This window comes from Mirounga leonina, unplaced genomic scaffold (genome assembly GCF_011800145.1).
Source record: "Mirounga leonina isolate KUSES-001 unplaced genomic scaffold, KU_Mleo_1.0 Mir_153, whole genome shotgun sequence".
Taxonomy (NCBI): Eukaryota; Metazoa; Chordata; class Mammalia; order Carnivora; family Phocidae; genus Mirounga; species Mirounga leonina.
The window spans coordinates 20,033,649-20,053,572 of NW_023270387.1; the positions used below are offsets into that span (position 1 = coordinate 20,033,649).

At 53.7% G+C, this 19,924-nt stretch overlaps 1 protein-coding gene and 1 long non-coding RNA gene across 3 annotated transcripts; one reads left to right on the forward strand and one right to left on the reverse strand.

Moving 5' to 3' along the window:
- Positions 1-1,936: 1,936 nt before the first annotated feature.
- Positions 1,937-16,065, reverse strand: ROBO4 (roundabout guidance receptor 4). 2 transcript variants are annotated; one of them, XM_035009215.1, is made up of 18 exons: positions 15,913-16,065; positions 15,286-15,615; positions 14,871-15,028; positions 14,557-14,677; positions 14,173-14,300; positions 13,844-14,072; positions 13,256-13,368; positions 12,402-12,570; positions 12,067-12,249; positions 11,913-11,955; positions 9,356-9,501; positions 8,952-9,215; positions 5,429-5,536; positions 5,117-5,255; positions 4,687-4,932; positions 4,171-4,529; positions 2,743-2,949; positions 1,937-2,607 (listed from the first exon to the last, which is right to left on the reverse strand). In XM_035009215.1, exons 1-18 carry the CDS (start codon positions 15,980-15,982, stop codon positions 2,597-2,599), a joined length of 3,024 nt encoding a protein of 1,007 aa, XP_034865106.1. In that variant the 5' UTR covers positions 15,983-16,065; the 3' UTR covers positions 1,937-2,596. The 2 variants fall into 2 exon arrangements, with proteins under 2 accessions (XP_034865106.1, XP_034865105.1); XM_035009214.1 differs by having other exon boundaries at positions 5,117-5,270.
- On the forward strand, positions 15,360-19,924 carry LOC118013361. The gene is made up of 2 exons (XR_004679996.1): positions 15,360-15,435; positions 18,911-19,924. It is a non-coding gene; the product is annotated as an uncharacterized LOC118013361 (long non-coding RNA).

The following is a 19,924-nucleotide window of genomic DNA, read 5'->3' on the forward strand; positions in this document are numbered from 1 at the left end:
GTCATGATCCCAGGGTCCTGGGATTCAGCCCCACATCGGGCTCCCTGCTTGGCAGGAAGCCTGCTTCTCCCTCTCCCACTCCCCCTGCTTGTGTTCCCTCTCTCGCTGTGTCTCTCTCTGTCAAATAAATAAATAAAATTAAAAAAAAAAAAAAAGTTTAAAAAAAGTCAATGGGAGCCCTGGACCCTGCTTGTCTGGTTTTATGCAGGATGTGGGAAAGAAAGGGGCTGCAAAAGAGTGTAGATCAAGGCACTTAGAGAAGCCTCCACTTCCTTTTGAACTTCCATCAAAAGCATTAGACGAGGACAGGGTCCTGTCCTGCCTCTTGAAGGAGCTAAAGCCCACTCCCCAGTTAAAATCAGAGGGACTTTCCAAATAACCAACAATGAGAAACTTGTCCATCTTCAGACAACCAAGCCAGGCCCTCCCTAGGTGCCCTCCTCCAGGGTCTATCTACTCTCCTGTAAGGAAATATGCCCCTCAGAATAATAATTTTTTTTTAAACTCAAACAGGGCACCTGGGTGGCTCAGGCCGTTAAGCATCTGACTCTTGAGTTCGGCTCAGGTCAAGATCTTAGGGTTGTGAGATGGAGCCCCTCATCAGGCTCCACGCTCAGCACAGAGTCTGCTTGTCCCTCTCCCTCTCCCCCTCCCTCTGCCCCCTCCAGCCCTTCCCCCCACCCTACCACTCCCTCTTTAAAATAAATTTAAAAATTCTGTAAACAATTTCTTAAAATAAACAAAATAAAACTTGAGGAATGAGGTTGATGGGGGAAACCCCAGCCAAAAAGGAAAAACAGGCTTTTTTCAGATTCCCTGACCCCCTCACAGAGGGTGTGTGCACAGGAATACCTCTTGGCCAGGGCTAGGCCCGGATGTGATTGGTTTGGCTGGCATAGAATTTTTTGAAATTTTGGCCCTGAATGCGCACTGCTCCGTCCCCCACAGCCCATGCCACCAAATGGTTTTCTGAGCTTTGTTTCCTTCTGACTTCTTCACCCCCAGGCTCAGTAACTGCCCTGGGCTCTCAGGGGACCGCCAGTGCCCCCCACCCCCACCCCCAAGCCCAGGCTCTGACCTCTCCTGCCACTGTGACCTAAGTGTGCACAAATCCCTTTTTCTCCATTGGTCTGGCAAACAGGGTTGGAATGTTTTCAAAAGGAATTTTACCAGGAAGCTAAAAGTAAAACAAAATCCAAAAAAGGAAAAGCAAATAGAGAGGAACAGATATGTATCTGGAGCACTGATTTCTCATCCTGAGACTTAGACACTCCAGCCCAGACTGGTAGTTCAGGCAGCACCGTGTCCCCCAGCCCTGCCTCACTCGGCCTGTGAGTTCAGAGTGGCCTCTAGGTAGAGTGGCTTAGGTTTGGGGGGTTATCACCCCCTTTCAGGGCCTGCTTCCTAATCGGCCCTCCCTAAAGACATCCTCCTGTGGCCCCTGGTCCTGCTCAGGAGCACCGTTGCCCCCAACTTGTGCGTTCTGCCCCTGCCTTTCCCGCCATGTTAGAAGGACAGGGCCCTTCCGGAACTTTCTGTGGCTCTGACCCTGGCAGTCCGGCTCCATTTCTCTGTTCTGTTGTTTTGTCTGAAGGGTGTTCACTAGCCAACCATTACAGGTGGTTCTACCTTTTGGGGAATTAAGCTACTTCGTCTATTTTAAGAAACCCTCTGGTCTTAACCATCTGGGACTAGTCTCTGGGGAGGGGGGCTGGGACCGCTGAAAGCAGGAGTTGTTTTCCTAGGACAAGTTGCGAAGACCAGCCGACCAGAAGAATCCGAAGGACGCGTGTAATTCTTCTCTCAATCACAGAACAGAACTAAGTGACTCTCCCTGAGTGCCAACGAGTGCCTGAACCCTTTGGAACTCAGAATTCTTCCCATATCTCCGGGTACCCTCCCCAAAATGGTGCTCTGGGGAATGACCTCACTGCACTCAAGTCATGACAGTTTTATGGTATCAATTTCTTAAGCTCATAGAGTCCACAGTATGAGGAGGGGGTTTTGTCCTCCATTTTGCCACCTCCCTTCCTTCACAGCTCCCTCCCTGGATCCATGCTGGCCCGTCTGCCTTGGTAGCAAGGAAGGGCCTCACCGCTTCAGGGCTGGTCGGTGGGTCCTCCTTTCTTCCTCTCCCGGGTGTGGCTGCCGAGAGGTGAGCCTGCCCCTGTGGGAATGAATGGTCCCCTCCCGAGAGGGGTGGCTCTGTAAAGCTCCTTCCCTTACCGCCTGTCCCACAAGCTGTTGCTGTCCTCTGGGAAGACCTCTGGCTCCCCCACTTCCCGTGATCCAAGTGGGTGGGGAGATCGGGAGATAAGGCTGCTTCTCAGGCCAGAAGACCTGGCTGTGGGATGGATGGAAGGAGGAGAAAGCAAGGGCGAGGAGTCAGGCCGGGATGGCTTTTTGCTCCCTGAGGGCTCCAGGTCTACTTTGTGCTTATTTTGTTGCGCTTTCATCTGTTTTCACAATCCCGGAAGGACGAGAGCTCTCCGGGAGTCCGGGCAAGGTGGTCCCCCAGCTGCAGAGAAGTGCAGGCCAAGACTGACACTCCACAGGGGGGTGGTTTGATTCTCTTCTTGGCAGTCTTGGGCACACTTCATGAGGAGTCTGCAGGGGAAATCGAAGGAGAGTGGAGTTACCCCGCTGCTCCCCCTCTCCTGCCCAACCCCAGGGCTCCTCCTGGCTCCTCCCCAGAATCCCTCAGCCAGGGTCACCATGTCAGCTCGGAAGACAGACACTTACTGCCAGCCTTGGGCTCAGGACGGCCGAGCTGACTTCTTCGGGAAGAGATCCGAGAGTCGGGGGGCCAGGGGGGCAGCCCCCTTCCCAGCCGCTGGCTGTGGTGGTCCTCCATGTCCTCCAGCCAGTCTGACCTCCACTCCCACAGGGGCAGGGAGAGGGCAGAGGTCAGGAAGAGGTCATCCCGGGGGGAGGGAGGTGAGGAGGCATCTGTCAGGGAGGGTAGAGTTATTTGTAGAGGGCTGACCTTCACTCTGAGGGACCAGTTTAGGGCAGAATGCTTAGGACCTGCTTAAAGCACACACCCAACCCGAAAGATAACTTAGCCCCAACTCAGCCCATCAATTCTGGCAGCCATTGGAATGAGTCCATTGGTTTCTTTAGAGAGAATAGCTTGAGCTGTTTCCTCCTAGCCCAGCTCTGGCCTTCTATCCATACTCTCACCCTTCACTGCACTTCCCCTCCCTGGGCATCCTTCTCCCTCCGTTATGGGCACTTCTGTCCTGGATAATCCTTGCTTTCCCATTTACAAGCCTGGTTGTTTTTCTTGGAGGCAAAGGGTAGAGTTAGGGTTCATAAGATGGGGAGAGGGGGTCTGACAGAGTATATGAGGAAGTGGGGGCGCCTGGGTGGCTCAGTCAGTTAAGTGTCTGCCTTTGGCTCAGGTCATGATCCCGGGGTCCTGGGATCAAGCCCTGCATCAGGCTCCTTGCTCAGCGGGGAGCCTGCTTCTCCCTCTGCCTCTGCCACTCCCCCTGCTTGTGCTCTCTCTCTCATCAAATAAATAAATAAAATCTTAAAAAAAAAAAAAAAGGAAGGGGAACAGGGAGCCCCGAGCTACTGTCTGTTGACATGGATATAATGGTCCCACTCTGCTCGACAGGTGGAGGGGTGAGCCCAGCTTCTCACCCCAGCCACAGACAGGGCAAGGGGACGGCTTGTAAGCATAGCAGGAGGTAAGAGAGGAAATAGACCTTCCCCTAGTGAGGAGAATCTAAAACAGTGGGTTAGAGTAAATAGAAGAGGTGGGGAGCAATCTTTCCTAGAAACCAGTGTCTGGGTTCAGAGGAGGAATCTGGAGGAGGGCAAGGGGCCTACAGTTGGCTGCCTCTGGGCTTTAGACATGAACATTTATCCTTGTTCTTGTGGGTGACCTTGGGCAAGTTAAAAAACCTGTTTGATTTACAGTTTCCTCATTTGGTAAAGAAAGATAAAGAATATTCCTCATAGAGTTGTTAATATCGAATGTATATATAGGGCTGGGGGCAGAGTAATCATTCAGTAAAAGCTAGCTGTTTTAAGGATTACCACAAAGACAATGGTTAGGAAGCCTTGCCTCTTGGCTGGGGAAAAGGCAGGGAGGGGTTCTTCCAGGAGCTGTGTCTATTCCAAGGGGTGGAAGTGAGACGTGAGGCAGGTGATCTCACATACCCATGAAGACGCAGTCCGCCTCCCTGGGCTCCAGACCAAAGCCAAAGCTGTCCACGGCCATGGCCAGGGCCCGGGCGAAGTGGGCATCAGCGAGGAAGGAGCCGTCAGAGGAGCTGACGAGGCTGGCTCTGGCACTGGGGGCGTTGTCCTCAGAGGCGGAGCCCCAGCCGTTGGCCAAGGAGCCCTCACTGGGGGTGGGGGTGGGGCAGGGCCGGGGTGGGCACAGCAAGCCCCTCACTTCGGACCCCACCCCTCCTCCAGCCCTGCCCACGTCCGCTAGCTCTGAGGCTGTTGGGATGCTGATGTAGCCGTAGGTGACAGGGGGTGAAGGGGCCCTTGGCATAGGAGAGACGCTATTCCTAGAAGAGAGACAAAACGGGAGACAGGACTAAGGCTGACGTGGGTAGGCTGGCAGCAGAAACATTCCCGTGGAGGAAGGGCGGGGCCGGGGAGAGATAAGCATACTCCTGTCGGGTGCTTATCTGTAGTCCTTTGGTCATCCCTCAGGCAACTCACCTGGGGGTCTCTTCACCCTCACTGAGCTCCAGGCACAGGGCCACCTCCTCAGGAGTCAGCACACTGTCCTGATCCTCCCCCAGGGATGACAGTGAAGAGCTGGACAGACGACTGGACTCTGGGCTGGGACCAGAGAGGGAAGAGGCCTGGGGGCTGGAGGGGCTGGGGGGACTGGAGGGGATCAGGATGGGGAGGGGGCCAGCTGGCTGTGGGAGGGAAGAGGGAGCTTGGGGCTCCACAGAGTGCCTGATTGGGGTAAGAGAGTGATGACAGGGTGGTTAGTGCAGCCCCTGTCCACCCTCCCCCAGCCCCTGCCCAAGCTCAGCAAACACCCCTCACACCCCTAGTCCCCCAGCCCCTGCCCAAGCTCAGCAAACACCCTCATACCCCTAGTCTCCCAGCCCTGCTTCCTGACCCCATGCCTTCTTACTGCGTCTGCTGACTCTGAGCAGGGGCTCCCCGAGAAGGGAGGGGTGCTGGGGGGAGAGGGCGAGAAGCCAGTTCATTGGAGGAGCTGAGGAGCTGCGGTCCCAGGGCCCTCCAGGCAACCAGAGCCTGGGGCACAGCTCCTGGGGAACAATAACCTGGGGGTGAGACCGGCAGAACCCCTATCATCCCCAGACCGCACCTGCCTCCCCGACCCCAGCTTCCTGTCCCCACACCCCACCCACCCAGCCTCCTCAGGGTCCAAAGCAGCCACGCTGCCTCAACCCCTCACTTCCTTTTTCGGGCCTTCTCTCACCTGGGCTTTGGGAAAGGTTCTTGGAGCTTCTATTCCCCAACTCCCAGGCCCAGAGCTCCAGAGGGCGGCTGGCCCGGAGGGGCGGGGAGCTGTTAGCTTGCTGCAGCTCTGCAAAGGCAAGAGTCAGTGGGTGGGGGGCAAGCCAGGGTGGGGGGCAAGCCAGGGTGGGCCTTGCAGACTCCAACCACAAGCTCTATCTTCAGCCAGTCATTCAGTTAAGCTCTAGGGTCCCTGAACCCAGAGAAAAGAAGGAAGAACCTCCCTCCATCCTCCCCACCTCACCTTCATCCAGGCAGCTATGATAAGGGAGGAAGGTAGCACTAGGCTCAGAGTCAAAAGACCTGCACTCACAGCCCAGCTCAGTTACGTAGTTGCTGTGTGGCCTCAGGTAAATCCATTAACTTTTCTGAGCTTTGGTTTCATTTGGGAACACCCAGTCAAATGATAGTTTTGCCAATCTTAATTTATTTATAAACACAGATTGGGAAGTTCCTGGTGCCTAAAAGATACTTTGACAATTTTCTTTTCCTTACTGTATACATTCCCATCTTCCTGATCTCTATACCCTCACCTTGCTACTCCTCTCATGAATTTTGGCCCTGTGAAGACAAATACCTCTTCTTTTCTTGGAGAGAATCTGTTCATTTCCATCTCTCACATTACAAATATCTTACAATGTTCTGGATCACCTTGCCCTGAGAAACCTGAGTGTCTCTCACTTGGGAAGAAGGGTTGGACTGTCAAGTTGAGCCGAGTGGGTAAGACAACCCCACACCTTACTGGGTGTAACAGGAGATAGTCAGCTGAGAAGAGGACCTCTAGACGAGGAAGATGGGTTGGTCTCACCCAGGGAGGCAATGCGTTGCCCATAGATATTTGATGATATTTGTTGAATGAATGAGCAAATGGATGGATAATATCAGAGATGTAGATGTCAACACGAGGTGAGAAGAATCACAAGATGGCAGCTACCATCTGGCTCACACGGCCGCTTAAGAGACAGGGCTCTGAGTGAACTCTGACAATGAAGAAGCTGAGGTAACTGAAGGAACAGACCCAGCTGTGTGCAGTGACCCAAAGCATGCTTCTCGGTCAGTCCAAAACCCAAATGGATCTAAGTTTAAACCAGAAGGGAACTTGGAGGGTAATGGAGGGAAGAGATTTTCCCAAGACCAGGAACCAGGAAAATATCAAGGCAAAAAGAAGCAGCCTTCAGATTAGTGTCACATGATCAGAAGCTCAGTTAGGAAAGGGGTTCCGTCCTTGAGAAATCAGAGACCAGGCAGGACCCTCGAGGCTTAGCTGTCTAATTGGTCTGATCTTGAATTTTGGAGGCCAAAAATGGGCAGGTTCAGAGCAGGGACGAGATCAAGGCTACGGCATTCACCAAGACTACCTTAGCCCTGGGAATCCATGTACAGCGGCCAGACCTTCTGAGCCATTGGGATGAAAACCCACACAGTGGCCAGACTTCCTCCACCGAAATTTCCTTTTGTTCCTATGCTGTTTTGTTTTTTTAATTTATTTCCTTTATTTGTTGTGTGACCTAGGGAGTCCTGGAGGCCAACTTCAGGTGCTCCAACTCTGTTATCAACGGCTTTGTCTCATCTAGTTCTGGTTTCCTGAGTAAGCTCAGAAAAGCGGACACATGTTGGTTGGTTGGTGTGGACAAGGAAGAGGAAAGGCCAGTCCTAGAAAAGGCCACCTTTGTCCCAGCCCGTTCTATTTCCTCTAAAGAATTCTAGTCACAAAAGCCTCCTTCCACCATGCTTGCAATTACTTGGGTTTTACTTTTCAGTGTTATTTGAGCAAACTACACGATAAAAATGTTATCAAGGTTAGGTCAAATCTCATTGGGCATACCTGAATGGCAAGAAATATTTGTTTGAAATCATTAAGTGATTAGGATACTCAGTGTATGTATCTGGCAGAGTGGAACTAAGAACCTGATATAATGGATGAAACATGAGAGAGTGTAGTTGTGGTGGGGAAAAAAACCCCAACTAAGGTCAAATAATAAGAAAAAGGAATGAGCAGGTCAAGGGGTATAGGGGGGCACCGAGAGAGTTTGTCAGTGTCAGAAGACAAAGAATCCTCAGTCTTTCGCGGACTAAGTGACAGCAGTAGATCCAACTGCATGGCTCTGGACAAGACCATAGCACGGTCTTGCTGCTACTGGGGTCCCAGGAACCAGAAGTGGGCCATTGAGTATCACCAGTGTAGGGGACCTCCCGTGGTCAGCCAGTGGGGCTGGGGTGAGGAGACACCGAAGCCTCACCTCAGAATTGGAACCTGTCTTAAGAGTTGGCTGTAGAAAACTACTTACATTTCCCCCCCAGTAGTATTAATGTTCTAGGATGGGCTATACATCATAACCAAGTCAGTGTAGTTCTCCATGGGAAGGCGGGTTTTTAAATGGGATTTTTTTCAACCCCTTTTTAGCTGCTAATTCATTACCACCGAGAATTCCTAATGCTAGAGTTCTGAGGCAAAGCTGGAAAGAATGCCAACTTTGCTCAAATTAGAGTCATAAAATTCTGGATATTGGATAACCTCTTAATTACTCTGAATCCATCTCTGTCTTCATGAAAGTTGGATTATATCCACTAAAAAAAAAAAAGGAATTGGCTGTAGGACATTTGTAAGGCTTACTGATCAGCACAGAAGGCTCATGAAGATAGCAGGTGGAGTGCAGGCCAATGTTCAGAAAGAAGAGAAACTAGTCAGTGGTGGAATAGAATCTCTCAAGGGAGCTCCCGGAGGGTGGCCTTTGGAAGCAGACCATTCTGGCTTCAAACCTGAGTTTAGCTTACTGACTTGTGGGGTTTTGAACAAGTTACTCATTTCTGATCCTCTTTTCCCATCTGCAAAATTAGAGAAATAATACCTAGCCAATAGGTTGGGGGTCATTTTAAATGAAATAAATACGTAAGGCACCTAACAACTAGTAGTTGCCAAAGAAACAGACACTCTGATTTTTTCTGTCTGGGAAGGCAAAGCTGGGAGGCAGAAGTCAGGAGAGAAATCTGGGCAGAAAGGAACGACTCATTCTGCTCTGGGAAGTGAGTTGGGAGTCAGTGCCTGGGGAGGCCCCGGCCACAGTGCACAAGGAGATGAGACTCCAGGCTAGCACTGGTCACCTGCTTTCAGGTTCTAACGTTACTTATATGCTGGTCAGCCGCTCTCCTTAGACTCTGAGCCCTCAGATGGCAAGAGCTGTCTCTTGTGTCCCACAGCTGGCTTACAGTGGTGCTTAGGAAATGTCTGCCAAATTCAAATGCATACAGAAGTCGGCCCATGACTGGTGTTGCCAAGTGGAAACAGCACAGGGTCAAGAAAAGCAGAGGCCAGCACACCCCTGGCTGAGTGCTCTGGTGATAGTGGGGAGACCCTGTGTCTACCATGGCTGGGACAGAGCCCCCATCCGGCTGCGAGGCCCCCCGGGCCACGTTCCCACCACGTTCCCACTCCTGTTCCCTCCTGCCGCCGGCTCTAGGCTGTGTCTCTCCTCCCCATTCCTTACCCTGCTTCTTTTTGGCCTTCCAGGCCTCTGCAGGGGCCAGAGGCAAGGGCGGAGAAGCGAGGCCCCGGCGGCTGCAGAGGCTGTCTGGACTGGGCCAGGGGCTGGAGAGCCGGGCCAGCTGGGGTGGGAGACGCCTGACAGCTGGGGTCTTGGGGCTTGGCCGGGCTGGGGGGCCGGAAGGCAGCTCAGCGATGAGAGAACCATAAAAAGTGCTGGTATCGGGAAGCAGGGGCACACCCGGGCTTCGGGGATCCCAGGAGATCACTGCGGTAGGACGACAGGAAGAGTTACCGCGAGGGCATCCCACCGCGCACCCCGCATCTCCAGCCCCGGCGAGGCGGTGATCCTCTTCCCCCGACCCCGCCCCCGCGTTGGGCCCCGCGGCCCCCACTGCGCATGCTCACAGGAGCGCCGACAGTCCCGGGGGTCCCGGGGGTCCCGGGGGTCCACGCCCAGCCTGCTGCTGAGGCTGCTGCTGCTGCTCAGGTCCCGGGAGCCGGAGGTGGAGCGCCAAGTGTCTGCCAGCCAAGGGGAGTCGCTATGATCCATCCTGGGGCGATGGAGGGTGGGGGCGGGGCAGGAGAAGGAGGTGAAGCGAGAACGTAATTGGCCAAGACCTCCAGCTCGGAGGGTCGCGGAGGGGGTGGTAGCAGCTTTATTCTCCCTGCCCGCTAGCCCTTCACAGACTCCTGAAGATCTCCGACCTGGTGCCCCAAACTCAGTGGTCTTTTCTTATCCTGGGGCCAGGGCAAGTCCAAGTGGCCCAGAACCAGGAGGCGTTGAAGGGAGCCAGCTATGTGCGGAGACAAAGAGGACACGGATCTGGGGGCAGACAAACCCGCTGTGAAAATCCCCATCTGCCGCAGCCTAGCTGTGTAGCCCTGGGCAACGAGGTCTACCAGCCTCTTGGAGTCCCGGTTCTTTATCTGTAAAAGGGCTACAAAAAATAAGCCTTCCATATAAGGCTGATGTTGTGAGTGGCAATGAGGAAACGTGAGATCATTCAGCTGGCAGGGCGGGAGTCTGCTACGTGGATGTTGCCTTCTCTACGTCCAGTCTGGTTCCCTTTGAACTGGGTGCCCTGCTGGCTGCCTGAGTAATCTTGCAAGAATAGGGATCAGACTAAAGCAATTCTCTGCCTAAAACCTTCAGTGGCTCCCCATGTACCAGGATAGAGCCCAGCTGCCTAGCATGGCTAACAGGGCCCTGGTCGGTCTGGCTTCCAGCTCCCTAACCGTATCCTTTACTCTGACCCATCTTGCACCTTATGTCCCAGCCAGCCCAAATGGCTTATGTTTCCCTATGAACATAGCAGACTAGGTTTTGCTGCTCCTTTTCCCTTCCCCTTCTTTTGTCAGGGTGATTGTGGAATCTTCCTCCCATATTTCCCCATCCTACCCCCCTTTCCACGAGTCTTGTGCATGTTTCTGCACTTCTTTTTTTTTTTTTTTTTTTTTTAAGATTTATTTATTTGAGAGAGAGAGAGCATGCAAGTGAGCAGGGGGAGGGGCAGAGGGAGAGGGAGAAAGAGAGAGAATCCTCAAGCAGACTCCCTGCTGAGCGCAGAGCTAGATCCCAGGAACCCTGAGACCATGACCTGAACTGAAATTAAGAATTGGCCGCTTAACCAACTGAGCCACCCAGGCACCCCCATGTTTCTGCACTTCTAACACTGGATTGCATTCGTACGCTAACATAGCTGTCGCTGCCTGGACGCAGAGTTCCTGGTGGTGTGGAGCCTGTGCTAAGAAATGAATGAACACAGAACCATCAGAATAGAATCCCTCTGGGGCGCCTGGGTGGCACAGTTGGTTAGGCATCTGACTCTTGGTTTCGGCTCAGGTCCCGATCTCAGGGTTCTGAGATTGAGCCTCGCCTGAGGCTCTGCACTCAGTGTGGAGTCTGCTTAAGACTCTTTCTCCCTCTCCCTCTGCCCCTCCCCCATCTCTCTCTCTCTCTTTCTCAGATAAATAAGTCTTTAAAAAAAGAGAATGGAATCCCCCTCAAAGACAAGGGATAAAGTCCCAGGGGATCCAGAGAAGGTTCAGGGTAGGGCAGACAAAGCCCAGGAAGTAGCTGGAAAAGAAAGACCAGTGAGCACAGAATAATGCAGGAATATGGCCCCAGCCAGCTTGGAACCTTGCTCTGGGCTGAAACACTGACAGCAAAACAGTAGCCCAAGGGCTGGATGTGTTTGGCACAGAGCAGGTGCTTGATAAACTTGTTGAAAGATGCAGGCTTGGAATGTGAAGCCCTTCAGAGGAAATCCAATGAGATAAAGAGCAGGAGAAGGTGGGCAGAGTTGAAATGGTTATTTAGTGTAAAACTCAGCCAATAAGAAAAAAAGGATGTTTTCTTTCTTAGCATCATGTCTCATAACCACAGACTTGCTTTGGCAGCCAAAGACCCTTGGAGCAGGTGTACCTGCCCCCTGACCCTGATATTGAGAACAAGGAGGAAGAATCGAGACCGTAGGGGCAGAGCGCCCTCTGCTGGAACTGTGGGTGATTACTGGCGAAGGAGCGATCCCTCAATAGGTAGGTGATTTCCTGAATGCAAAGGCACAGCTAGGTAGACACTGGGTGTACAGAGAAAATTAGAAATTAGACTGGTCTTCCCATGCTAGTTATTCCCCACCTAGCAGAACCAGTCAGCAAGAGAGTCCAGTAAGTATTAGTGAGAGGTGGGCGACAAGCGCACCAGCTATTAGCAGTGTGGCCTTGGGCAAAGTCACTTAAGTCATGAGTCTCAGTTTACTCAACTGTCCAATGGGGTGATAGAAACATAAATGAAAGAGAAATTAATTCTCTCTTGGAGTTCAGGAGAGATTTGGGTAGTGGGATCCCAAAGTGCGTGGCAGCAGGAGAGAGAATATTCCATCCAATTCTCCGTCCCGGCTCCACTGTCCCTTGGCCCCTTGGCCCCTACCTCACCTCAAGCCCCTCCCCTCTCATCTCTCACCTGTGCTTTAGGATGGCGTCCTCACTGGTGTATCTGTACAGACCTGGGCGAGGGCAAAAGGGAGGCTAAATCCCGAGTGTCCAGCACCGGGCCCGAGATCTAAACCCCTGTATTGTTCTGCGTCGACCACCCGGGAGCCCCCTGCGTCTCTCACCTGGGCCCAGGTGCACCCCTGCTCGGCGCCGGCGGTGGACACACACGGCGGTGCCCAACAGCAGCAGCCAGAGCAAAACACCCCCACCAGCAATCACTTCTGGCCGCTTCAAGGTGTCCCTCAGCTGCTCCAGGGTCCAGGGACCATCGCTGAGTTCTTGGGTGGCTCGCTCCATGGCCCGCTCTGTATGGGGATTCGTGCTCAGTGGGCGAGGCGGGGAGGGCGGGGAGAGTGGGTCAGACAATGAACTGGAGGGCTGAGATGTGAGTAGGGAGAGAGGAAGGTGGGAAGGGGGGCTCACGGGGTGTGGGTGGGCTGGTGGGCACTGCCCTCACCTAGAAGGAGGCAGACGGGGCTACTGGGGGGCCCAGCCCCGGCTCCAGTGATGGCAGCCACTTGCACGCAGTAGGAACCTGGCTTTCGGGTGGCGATCTCCAGCTGGGTCTGCTCAGCCACCACGGTCCAGTTGGCTGGGGGCAGCGAGGTGTTGCCCAAGCTCCAAACCTGAGGCACAAGCAGAGCTGAGCAATGGTCCCCCTGCACCATCCCAGCAGCTGAGCCTTTCATCTCTGGGCATGTGGCCACCCTGGGGACATTCCCTGCACCCCGTGCAGCCATGCTTCTTATTCCCTTCCCCCTGCAGAGTGAGAGAGACCTCTCTCTAGCCTGGCAGAAGCAGGGCCAAAGCAATCTGCTGACATAGACGGTAGGCCGTGGCTCTCAACCTTCATTGTGCTTCAGGGTCACTGGGAGGGTTTGTTAAAAATCCAGGTTACTAAGCCCATCCCTGAGTTTCTGATTCACGAAGCCTGGGAAGGACCCAGGGAGTTGCGTTTCTAACACGTTATCGGGCATTGCTGGTGCAGCTGGTCCAAGAACCCCATTCTGAGGCCACCGCCTTAGGAGCTGGGAGTCAGACCCAGCCCGGTTTGATTCCTGTTCTGCTTCCTGCACCTGTGACCTGGGCCTCACTTTCCACGTCTGTAAAGTAGGGATAATCACCCAGGACGGACAGCGAGACAAAAATGAGATCAGGTAGAAAAGTGCTTGGCAGGGGCTGGCAAAACCTCGCTCAGCAACAGTGAGTTTCCCTTGCTTCTCTGCACGGGGGCTGTTTCTCAGTGCCCAGAGAAAGGGTATGCAGGGTGTCAGGGAAGAAGGATGTCCCGGCACCACCAGGAAGGGGTACCTGGTAGCCACGGATGATGCCATTGTGGTTTTCAGCAGGTGGTGGGACCCAGCTCACAAGGACGCTGCTGTTGCCAGGCTTTAAGGTCACCTCCTGGGGAGGGGCACTGGGCACTGGAGGGGAGGAAGAGAGGCTATAAGGGATGCTGAAGGAGGGGACTCTAGGAAATAGAGCTGGGACGGGAATGTGGTCACAGACCACACTGATAAGAATAGGGGCTTCTTGGGCGTCTGGGTGGCTCAGTTGGCTAAGCGACTGCCTTCAGCTCAGGTCATGATCCTGGAGTCCCGGGATCGAGTCCCGCATCAGGCTCCCTGCTCTGTGGGGAGTCTGCTTCTCCCTCTGACCCTCCTCCCTCTCATGCTCTCTGTCTCTCATTCTCTCTGTCTCAAATAAATAAATAAAATCTTAAAAAAAAAAAAAAAAAGAATAGGGGCTTCTTGCAGCTCTGCTTGCTGGCCATGGCAGAAGGGAGTCTGGGACTAAGGCCCCTCTCCCCCCCAGACTGGAGTGGGACAGTCCAGGGGCCCGCAGACGGGAAGGTGCCAGAGAGTATACTGCTGAGTCCTGCGGGCATCTGTCTCTGACCTTGTTCGGGCAGCCTCAGGAGCAGCACGTTGCTGTCAGGGCCTTGAGCCCGGCCAGAGGATGGTCTCACTTTGAACTCGTAGTCTTGGCCCCAGAGGAGGCCTCCAAGCTCTGCGCTCTGCCAGCCAGCCAGCAGGGCCTCTGCCCACGGAGCTCCCGGGCCTCCTGGGGCCGTCTGGACCCTGAACAGGGCTGTGTAGGACTGAGCAGGTGCCGCAGGGCCGCTTACCTGGGAAAGAGTCCAGAGGAAGGATGGGGGTCAAGGAGTTTAGGACCAGCTCTTCCTTGAGCTTCTGGACTGGCACCCACCCCTAGGTCCTGGGCCTTACCTTCCAGCTGAGCCACACAGCAGGCTCAGGCCTGGAGCTCTTTGTGGGGTCTGGGTTCAGCAAGGTCACATTTTCCAGCTGAATGTGCACAGCCAGCAGCTCCAGAGGCTCCTTATGGTTCTGGGGCTCTGTGGGGAGCATAGGGATGTTCTGGGGCCTATAGGCCAGAGTGATGAGATTGAGGAATAAAACAGCCCCCAGACTTGGAACAACCACAATTCCCAGATTTCCCAGTCTAGAGCACTCCTATTTCTCCTCTAGGATGGGGGAACCTCTCTTTAAATGGGGTCCCCCATCACTCTGATCCCGATCCAGGTTGATCCCCACATACCCTAAGCCCAGCCCAAACCAGGCCCTAACTTGAGCTGTCCGCCCTCGCCTTACCCTGGACAGATACCCTGGCTGCCCGGCTCTCCCGTCGTCCTGCACTGTTGGTGGCCACACACATATAGCTCCCCTCGTCGCTCTTCTCTGCTCTTGCCATCTGCAGGGAGCCCCTGGAGACCTGTCGAGGCCAAGTGCTTCGTGAAGTCTCCATGTGGGGAGGGGCTCTGACTGGGGAGGGAAACTTAGGCCTCACTGCCTTCCCTTCCTCAAATTCTGCAGGGGACATGGGGCCGGGGGCCGGGTCACTCCCTCCGGGTGTGCCCCTTTCCGCTCAGAACCGGGGAAAGCACGGGGCAGGGGGCTACACTCACCGTGTGCCGCCCTGGCTGTAGGGCCAGGGGTTTGCCATCCTTCCACCAGGAGACTGTGGGCTCTGGGTGGCCCCAGGGCGGCCCACACTCCAGAACCACCTGCTCGCCCACTGTGGCCACTGTATCCTGAGGCTGGGTCAGGAAATCCTCCCGAAGGTCTGTGGGCACGATGGAGGGTCAGCAGGGAGGAGCGTCCAGTGCTCCCCTCCACAGAGGCCCGGCCTCCGTGCCTCCTACTACGCTCGCCCCATTCGGCTTTACCCACCTTTTCACTGCCTTGTGTTCACTCTTCAGAGCCCCAGCCCTCAGTTCTCCCAGGCCAGGCCTTCCCTCACAGACGGCCCCCCAGATATCCTCACCTCGGGCATCGGGCCCCAGGTGTGCGCCACCCTGAGCCTCCCCTCCCAGGCCTTACCAGCCGCAGACAGCCGAGCCGCTCTGCTGACGGCTGTGCCCAGCCGGTTGCTGGCCTCGCAGGTGTAGACGCCCAGGTCTGTGGATTGGGCCTGCTCGTCCTGGGCACGTCCCCGGGCAGGGGGCCACAGCAGCAGGAGTGCTCCATCAGGTAGGAGGTGGTGGATGTCTGGGGGCACCATGCTCAGGGGCTGCCCGTTCAGCAGCCAGCGGATGGTGGGAGGCGGCTGGCCCGAGGCTCGGCAGCTCATTTTGGCGGGGCCTGGGCCCTGGAGCAGCTGGTCCTGGGGGTGGACTAGGATCTGGGGTGGGGAGTCCTGGGCCATGCCTCCTGGGAGGGAAAGGGGGGCGGAGCCCAGTCTGACTACCAACAAGACCCCCCAAATCCCTGACATCTCTTCTGCCTTCTCTTGTCTGAAGATAGCTTCCAATAACAAGCTAGCCGGGAGAGGAGAGGGCTACACACAGGGTGTCCAGGCAGAGCCCTTAATCTGTCTCTGTCTGTCTGCGTCTCACACATACATCATCATCACCACCATCGTCATCACCATCTCCGGCACCCTTGCTGCCAAAGGGAAGGCCTTGGATCAAGGGAGCAGGGTCTAGGAGAAGGGACGGCCATACTCACCCGTGACAAGCAGAAGCAGGAGAGACAGGGGCCCCGGGGCCCCAAGGAGGCCCGCTCCTCCAGAGCCCATGGCTGCTCTCGGGCCTCTAGCCTCGCCCGCAAGCACTTTGTCCTGCAGGGAAGGAGGGGCGGGGAGGGGTGGCGGTGGTTGTTTGTGACGGAGCCTCTGCCCCAGGAGGGAAGCAGCTTTGAGGAAGCCCATGCTTCCTGCCTGGCCCTCCGAGCCTTGGAGAACGGGGAGGAGACCAGCAGAGAGAAACTCTCTGCCCTTGACCCTCTAGCCATAACCCCTGACTCCAGCTCCGGCCCTAAGGTTTACCTTGGGGTCTAGTCTGGGATTTCCTAAAGGTGATCTTCACACTGATGTAATTCCAAGCACAGCCTTCAGCCTCTAAGCCTTGATGCCATTCCTGGTCCCTTGGCTCCAAGTGCTTCCCTGCCACAGTGGAACGGAGACCCAGCGGTGGAGTCTCAGGGCACAGCGTTGGGAAGCTGAGGGTAGAGAAAAGTGGGCCAACGCAGCAAGGGGGAGGGAGGCAGGAGTGTACTGTCATCCCACAGCCCATCCACCCAAGGATGGGGGTGGTGGGTAGGACAGAAGATGGGAAGGCTTTAGGGGCTCTGGGAGAAGCTGGGAGGTGCCCCCGGTGTGTTCCTACTCACTGGGAGAAAAATGAAATAAGCTGTGGGAGACCTTGGGCCAGTTCCTTCACCCTTGCCAATTGGTTTCCTTACCTATAAAGTAGGAGTAATAGTAATAGTCCCCACCTTGGGGGCTGGAGTGAGAATGAGATGTGATCGTGCATGAAATCACTTAGAACAGCGCCGAATGCACTCTAAGTGATGGGAAAGGGCTAGCCAATATTGTTATTTATTTATTTTTATGCACATGCCATCACCTTAACTATTCAAGCATCCTTGGCAGGGATATTTCTTAGGGTCTTTCCAGCCCTGGAACCTTGTGTCTACAACAGGCAAGCCTTGTAGCTTCTGAGCCTGCAATGTCTGTGCTCACCCTGCCATTCCTTCCCACCCCCTCCCCTAGAGAGACGCGCCGCTCTCCCCTCTCAGAGCCCAGCTCCTGTTTACAGGTCTCTTCCTCCCGATTCTGGAATCTCAGCCATTTCCTGGAGCGGTTCCCGGAAGGCCAAGGCCAGGCGCTGGGGCTCAGCGGAAGAGTGTCCAGCCTTTGTTCCCCATTGTTCCTGGCCAGCTCCTCTGTGGGGCCCCTAACACAGCTGACTTCCTCCCTTCCTCCCCCTTCCCAGCCTGGCCTCAGCGCCAGCCACAGCCACAGCCCTAGGCCTCCTTCACTCCTTCTCTTTCCCCTCAAACGCAGACCAACACAAATAAAGACAGAGCAAGAGAACACCATAGTCTCTAGAAAGTGGGCATTTCCATCGGGTAAAGAACAGACGGAGTGAAAGCAACATAATGAAAGAGCTGCAAGGATAGGACGTGGGGTTAGAGAGCAGAGTCTGGTTTTTCAGAAGTGGAAGAGCTAAGGGCAGTGACAAAGTCCTGGGCAGGCACAGGCATCCGTGTGCCCGGCAGAGTAGAGTAGAGTTTAGGGGGTCAAGGATCTGGGAGGCCAGAGTGATGAAGGGGGTATTCATGTGGACACCGAAGTCATCCAAGGACAAGACATGGAAGGATGTTGTCGGACAGATGGATTTACCGTACCTACTGCCAACTTGGGATTTTCCTGGGTCTGGATCCCCCAAGCCCGTCTGACCCCAGACTGCCTGCTGTCGGCAGTCTTTCTTTAATCTCTTCTGCTTATCCATTGGACTTGGGGAACCCAACCAAGTTCTCTGCTCATGAGTTGAACCAACTGGATTGTACTCAAATCTCTACAATCCATAAAGATGGTATAAGAGGGCAAGTCTCAAAAGAATTCAGACTCGTGGCTAGCCCTATCCTCAGGTACACAGTGGGGAGAGGTGCCAGTGCCGAACAACAGGAACGGAGCCCCAGAGGGAGGCTAGAGCAGCCCAAGGAGCTGCCCCTACCCCACAGTCACGTGCCTCATCCCTGGAGATCTTCAGCACAGCCTGCCTCCATTCCCGGACTCTTGGAGGGCCAAGTGCTAAGAACTGGGCTGTTCCTGGGAGATACTGAGACTCTCCTCACTCAGTCCAAGCATCCAGGGCATCCAGGGATCTGTGGAATGATGGCCAAGGGGACTTCCCAACAGTAAAGTGTGTCTGGGTGGCTCCCAGAGATCACAGTGCTCATTTCCAGCAACCACGCCTTGCAGCATCTGTATTGTCTCATTTCCACACATTAAGGAAGAGCCTACTGCATGAGTCATGCGGATGAGGTTAGTCAATGGGAGCTGTCTCCAGTTATTTCAAGGAAGCTCTGCTCTGGGGCCAGTGACCAGTTTACATAGCATCTTCCTTCACCTCCTGGTTTTAGAATTTTGTGTTTTGGGGAGTAATTCTTTAGTTGCCTGTAAGGGGAAAGAGAGAGGAGAGGAGTTCAGCATCCTCCTGAAGGACCCTCCAGGGGACATGGTTTCCCATATCTGGCTCCTGGCTTCTCTGGCTTCTTATTCTATGTTCTCTGAAGATGCAGCCAGGGTTCCTGCTGAGCAAGCTGGTAGGGCAAAATATATGAATTCAAGTAGGATTTGAAGTCAGCTACACTTAGGCGTAGATCCTGGTTTCACCGCTTACTGGCAGAGAGACCTTGAATAAGTCACATAACCTCTCTGAGCCCCATTTTCCGTATCTGTAAAGTGTTTGTGTGAGGTTTATGGAGAGTGGATATGGATGTGCTTAGAAAATACTAGATACGTGTTAATTATCTCTTGAGTGTTCTGGGAATGCCGTACCCCCTCCCTGACCACACAGCCACAGCCAGCCCCAAGGACCCGGAGGCACTCTTTCTGGTCTTGAGATCCTGCCCTTTTGGTCTTCTGGTTTTGCTTTCTTTTTTCCTCTTTGCTTGAGTCTGTTTGGTCCCAATCTCCAAGTTCTCATTTTTGTTGCAGGATGCCAATGGTTGGAGGGAAACTGAGTCAGGAGCGGAGACAGTAATGAACTTCTCTAAGCTGAATGGAAAGGTTGTCCTGATGCTACCTCACTGGCACAAGATCTGTTCCTTAGCTCCTGGTCCCATCGACGTCACGGGCAATTTCAAGGTCCATGATGGGACTCACATCTAATACTTTCAACCCTACAGTTTCTTGACCTTTTCAACACCAATGACTATGGGTCATCCTGGACCAAACATTGGAGATTGGATCAAATGGAGATTTCCAAGGCTGCTAGCATCAACATTTAACCATCTGCTCACATGTCCAAGAAGAAAAGGAGATGAGTTACTGTACTTTGTGTTCAACCTGTCAATGCCTTCCAGGGCTTTGAAGACCACCAGGAGCATACTTGTTATTGAACAGGTGGGATTTATTACTCCTTGCAGCTAAGGAACGTGCACACCATGGGGAACTGTGCAGTGTCTCAGTAAGAGACACTTAACTTACTCAGTAAGAGACTTACTCGGGTGTTAGAAAGAATCAATTATAGGATTTGGGCTTTGACTGGGTGATATTGGGGAGGGTCCTAGGAAGTGGAGCTTTGCTCTAAATTGGGTATTCTCAGGAATCAGGGATAATTCTATGATTCTTTGCAGAAGAGTGTCTTTGATAATTTCCTTGCTATGTAGTAGATCAAGTCATTCTTTTTCTTTTTCTATTATGAACAGTGCTGCCCCTAACCTTCATTTTCTATGTCTCCTAGTGTAACTATTAAGTGTTTAAGAGTCTCTCTAGGGAATACATAAACCTAGTAGTAGGATTTCTGGGTGTTGGGGCATACAAATATTCAACTTTAGATGGTAACGATTGTTTTTCAAATCAGTTGGTTGTACCAATGGCCTTGAGCCACATCCCCAGAACAGTTGGTAAACCTTTTAATTTTTGACAATCTAGCATGTAAAATAATATTTTATTATTGTCTTAATTTGCATTTGCCTGATTAAATAATAAAGCCGAACACTTTTTCAA